General features: G+C 72.0%; 2 protein-coding genes across 2 annotated transcripts in view; both read left to right on the forward strand.

Moving 5' to 3' along the window:
• LOC132323006 (basic salivary proline-rich protein 4-like) overlaps positions 1 to 366 on the forward strand; it is a 1694-nt gene extending 1328 nt beyond the window's left edge. The window contains exon 3 of the mRNA XM_059837786.1: positions 1 to 366. This exon is cut by the window's left edge and continues 4 nt beyond it. Coding sequence (XP_059693769.1) covers positions 1 to 366 — 366 coding nt within the window.
• Positions 367 to 933: 567 nt separating this feature from the next.
• Positions 934 to 5000, forward strand: part of LOC132323007 (collagen alpha-1(I) chain-like) — a 4794-nt gene continuing 727 nt past the window's right edge. Inside the window, exons 1-4 of the mRNA XM_059837787.1 lie at positions 934 to 1049; positions 1996 to 2138; positions 3035 to 3516; positions 3597 to 5000. The exon at positions 3597 to 5000 is cut by the window's right edge and continues 534 nt beyond it. Of these exons, the coding sequence (XP_059693770.1) occupies positions 934 to 1049; positions 1996 to 2138; positions 3035 to 3516; positions 3597 to 5000 (2145 nt within the window). The remainder of the gene's footprint in view (positions 1050 to 1995; positions 2139 to 3034; positions 3517 to 3596) is intronic.

Here is a 5000-nt window from a genome sequence, read left to right on the forward strand (position 1 = left end):
GGGAAGGGGGAACGGCCCCACAACAACGCGGGGCCGGGGCCGGGGCGCCGCCGCCCCGGCTCCGCGGCTGACGGGGCGACCGCCGTCACCGAGCCCCTCCTCGAGCCAGGTGGCGGGCCGAGGCCAGGCCGCGCGCCCCACAGGACGTCCCCGCCGCCCTTCCGACACACCCCGGACACGCTGGCCAACAGGTCGGGAGCGGGGAACGGGACGCCGCCACCTCGGCCCACCGGGCGGCCCTCGGGGCTCTCGGGCGAGGCCCGGGGAAAAGGCCCGGACGCATCCAGCCCCGGCTGCCGGCCGCCGAGGCGGACCGACAGCCCAAAAAGTCAAAAATCGCGCCCGCCGGAGCGGGCCCCAGCTTAGGGCCGGGCAGAAAAGGCGACGCGGCGGCACCGCCGCCTCGCCCGCCGCCGCCGGCGGCCCGGGGGAGCCGCCCCCCCCACCACGGAGCCGACAGAAGCCGGGCCCGAGCGGGACACACCGGCGGCCTCGTCTTTCCGCCTCGCCTCGGCCGGCGAGCGGCTCTGCCATCGTCTTCCGCCCTTCTCTCTCGGCCTTCTCAGCGCTCGTCTTTCGCCCTTCTCTCTCTCTGGGTCTCTCTCCTTCAGGATCCCGTCTCGCCGCCCTTCTCTCTCGGCCTTCTCAGGATCCTCTCTCTCGGCGCCCTTCTCTCTCGGCTCTCCAACTGTACCCACTTCCCTGGGCAAGACGGGAGCCGGGACCAAGCCACGCGACTCGTCCCGGCTAGGCGGAGCTGCCTTCACAGCCCCCCGGCTCCGCCTCGGACACAGGCACTGGCTCAACCTGCGGGGATGCGGCCCGTCACCTCGCTCCCATGGTACGGACAGACGAGTCCAAAGGCGCCCACGCCTCCAAGAGGACGGATGGAACTCGACCGGGAAGGCGCGCCGCCGCAGGCCGCCTCCTACCATGACGTCGCCGGAGGCGGCCGCCGACAGCGACCCCTTGGTGAACTTCCGCGGCCGGCCGCGACAACAGGTCTACCCGGCGCCTGCCGAAATCGGACTGAGTCCCGCCGGAGCGAGGTAGACCTGTTGTCCCCGGTCGGCCCCCGCCGCCCGTTGGCCGCGCCAACCCCCGGCGGCCCGGCACCGGGGTAGGCCTGGTGTCCGCTCAGAAAGCCGGGGTAGACCTGGTGCCCGTCTAGGAACCGGGGTAGACCTGGTGTCCGCCCGGGGAGCCGGGGTAGACCTGGTGTCCTCCCGGGGAGCCGGGGTAGACCTGGTGTCCGCCCGGGGAGCCGGGGTAGACCTGGTGTCCGCCCGGGGAGCCGGGGTAGACCTGGTGTCCGCCCGGGGAGCCGGGGTAGACCTGGTGTCCGGCGCCCCGGCCGGGGTAGACCTGGTGTCCGCCCGGGGAGCCGGGGTAGACCTGGTGTCCGGCGCCCCGGCCGGGGTAGACCTGGTGTCCGCCCGGGGAGCCGGGGTAGACCTGGTGTCCGCCGCGGCGGCCGGGGTAGACCTGGTGTCCGCCGTGGCAGGCGGGGTAGACCTGGTGCCCGACTAGGAACCGGGGTAGACCTGGTGTCCGCCCGGGGAGCCGGGGTAGACCTGGTGTCCGCCCGGGGAGCCGGGGGAGACCTGGTGTCCGCTGTGGCAGGCGGGGTAGACCTGGTGTCCGCCCGGGGAGCCGGGGTAGACCTGGTGTCCGCCGTGGCAGGCGGGGTAGACCTGGTGTCCGCCGTGGCAGGCGGGGTAGACCTGGTGTCCGCCCGGGGAGCCGGGGTAGACCTGGTGTCCGCCCGGGGAGATGGGGTAGACCTGGTGTCCGCCGTGGCAGGCGGGGTAGACCTGGTGTCTGTCGCGACAGCCGGGGTAGACCTGGTGTCCGCCGTGGCAGCCGGGGTAGACCTGGTGTCCGCCCGGGGAGCCGGGGTAGACCTGGTGTACGCCCGGGGAGCCGGGGTAGACCCGGTGCCCGCCGGGCAGCCGGGGCAGACCCGGGGTCCGCACGGGGCCGCCCGCCGCCCAGGCGCCTCTCCGAGCCCCTGGCGGCCCCGGAGCCGGGTCAAGGACATGAGCCGGGACCGGGCCAGAGCCGGGCTACACCGGTTGTCCCCTGGTCGGCGCCCGCCGCCCGGGTGCCTCCCCGTGCCCGGCGACCCCGGAGCTGGGGTAGGCTCACAGCCTCATAACGGCCCAGAGCCGGAGGGCGCTATCAGCCCCGTCCCACCCTATGAAGCCCCCACTATCAAGAGCCCTCCGTCCTTTTGATTTTGTTGTTGTTGTTGCTGTTGTTGTTGTTGTTGTTTTGGGTTGGAGGTTTTTTTTGGTTTCGGTTTTTGGGGTGGGGTGGGCTGCGGGGGGGTGGGGGCTTTTTGCTTTGCTTTGCTTTGTTTTTTGGGTTGTGGGGTTTGTGGGTTTTTTTTGGGGGGGGCGGGGGGGCGGGTTTTTTTGGTGGGTTTTTCCCCCCCCCCCCCCCCCCCCGGTTTCGTTGCCTCTGTTTAAGGCCGAGTTTAGAGGTTGTTTTTTTTTTTGGGGGGGGGGGGGGGGCTGGGGGGGGGGGGCTTGTGGTTTGGATTTGGGTTTCCTTGGGTTTTTGGGGCCCCCCCCCCCCCCTTTCTCTTTTCTCCTTTCCTGAAAGAACGGCTGTTCTGTTTGCTTGGAAGGAGAAACCTGAAACTTATCCGGGGGGCGGGGGAAAAAAAACAAACAACCCCAATATTGGCAAATGTTATTTATTTTCCTTTTGTATCCAGCGCGCTGCCAGCCGAGCCGACGGGCAGCCTACGCCCTGTGCTCAGCCTGCTGCTGACACGCCCGAGTGTCAAAAGAGCGCCCCCACCCCGTCCCCGTCCCGTCGCCCCAACCCCCCACCCCGCCCGCCCCCGGGAGCGTACACAACCCGACCCCCCCCCGCCCCCGCTGCGACTCGCCCCGCCCCGCCCCGCCCCGCCCCTCTCCGCCCACCCGCCAGTAGAGGCGGCGGCGGGGCGGCCGCCGCCGGCACCACCGCCGGCCGGCACAAGGGCGGCCGCTTTCGGGAGGGTTGGTTCTTTCACGGTGCGCAGAGGTCTTCGGCCCTCGGCCCGAGTCCGGGGGGCCGCGGCGGCTCGGCGCCGAGGCGCCCGGGGCCGGCACGAAGCCGCCGGCCCTCGGCCCTCGCGCGCACACAGGGAGAGACAGACGCGGCGACACGCACGCACCCCCACTCCACACGATGGCGCCCCGACGCCGCCCCTTCAGGCCCCCCCCCACCGCCGCGCATACCGACCCACGCGGGGAACCGTCCCCCGCCCGCCACGCCCGGACGCGCGCATCCTCTGGCGTCCCCTCTTTCCCCGTCCCCGTGCCCCTGCCGCTGCCCCTGCCCCTGCCCCTGCCCTCTCTTTCGCGGCCGCCTCCGCCCATCGACGGTTGGGGGCGCCCCGTCCTTCCCCATCAGACTCCCAGGCGCCAACTTCAGACCATTCCCGACCCCGCCCAGGCTGCCAACCGCCAGCTGGCACAGCGGCGGCGGCGGCAGGGCGGGGAGCCGGCCGACACCGAGGCAGTCAGGGCCTTCGGCACGCAGGACGAGAGCCCCTCGCAGAGGCGGGGGGGGCGGGCGGGCGGTGGCGGCGGGAAGCTTAGCGCCGTCCCTTCTCCGAGAAGCTTCCCGTTCGGCTCTCGTCGAGCCTTGCGGTTCGACGGCCCGCCTGCCGTCCCTCCTTCCTTCCTTGCCGCCCGGCCCCCGGCCCCGGCCGAGACGGCGGCGGGGCGAGCGGCCGAAGGGGTCGAGCGAGGCAGAAATCGAGGCGGGAGCCGGGCCGCCGGCACGGTTCGGGCACGGAGGCGTCGGGCGTGCCGCCGACTCCTAAAGACTCTCTCCTTCCCTCTCGGGGAGCGCTAGGGGCAGCGGGCTGCCGGCAGCAGGCCGGCAGGGGCAGGCAGGCGCCCGGCTGTAGCGACGGTCGGCCTCCGTCACGTCACGGTTTCCGAGGGAGAAGGAGGGCGTGGGAGCGGACAAGCGGGCCCCCCGGAGCGGGCCGACCGCGAGACGCCGGCAGGCCCGGCCCGGGCCACGGGCCCGGGCGTCCCGTGGCGGGCGTTCGGTCTGCCCGGCGCTCGGCGCCCAGGGGCCGAGGCCGGCCCGGGACAACAGGTCTACCCCGTACCGTCCACCGGCTAAGTCCCGCCGGGACAAGAGGTCTACCCCGTGGTGCCGTCCAGCGGCTAAGTGCCGCCGGGACAACAGGTCTACCCCGTGCTGCCGTCCAGCGGCTAAGTCCCGCCCGGACAACAGGTCTACCCCGTGGTGCCGTCCAGCGGCGAAGTGCCGCCGAGACAACAGGTCTACCCCGTGGTGCCGTCCAGCGGCTAAGTGCCGCCCGGACAACAGGTCTACCCCGTCCCCTCCAGAGGCTAAGTCCCGCCCGGACAACAGGTCTACCCCGTGGTGCCGTCCAGCGGCTAAGTGCCGCCGAGACAACAGGTCTACCCCGTGGTGCCGTCCAGCGGCTAAGTGCCGCCCGGACAACAGGTCTACCCCGTCCCCTCCAGAGGCTAAGTCCCGCCCGGGACAACAGGTCTACCCCGTGGTGCCGTCCAGCGGCTAAGTCCCGCCCGGACAACAGGTCTACCTCGTGGTGCCGTCCAGCGGCTAAGTGCCGCCGGGACAACAGGTCTACCCCGTGGTGCCGTCCAGCGGCTAAGTGCCGCCGGGACAACAGGTCTACCCCGTGGTGCCGTCCAGCGGCTAAGTGCCGCCCGGACAACAGGTCTACCCCGTGGTGCCGTCCAGCGGCTAAGTGCCGCCGGGACAACAGGTCTACCCCGTGGTGCCGTCCAGCGGCTAAGTGCCGCCGGGACAACAGGTCTACCCCGTGGTGGCGTCCAGCGGCTAAGTGCCGCCGGGACAACAGGTCTACCCCGTGGTGCCGTCCAGCGGCGAAGTGCCGCCGAGACAACAGGTCTACCCCGTGGTGCCGTCCAGCGGCTAAGTGCCGCCCGGACAACAGGTCTACCCCGTCCCCTCCAGAGGCTAAGTCCCGCCCG

The sequence above is a fragment of the Haemorhous mexicanus genome, unplaced genomic scaffold, assembly GCF_027477595.1.
Source record: "Haemorhous mexicanus isolate bHaeMex1 unplaced genomic scaffold, bHaeMex1.pri scaffold_246_ctg1, whole genome shotgun sequence".
In the NCBI taxonomy this organism is placed as follows: domain Eukaryota; kingdom Metazoa; phylum Chordata; class Aves; order Passeriformes; family Fringillidae; genus Haemorhous; species Haemorhous mexicanus.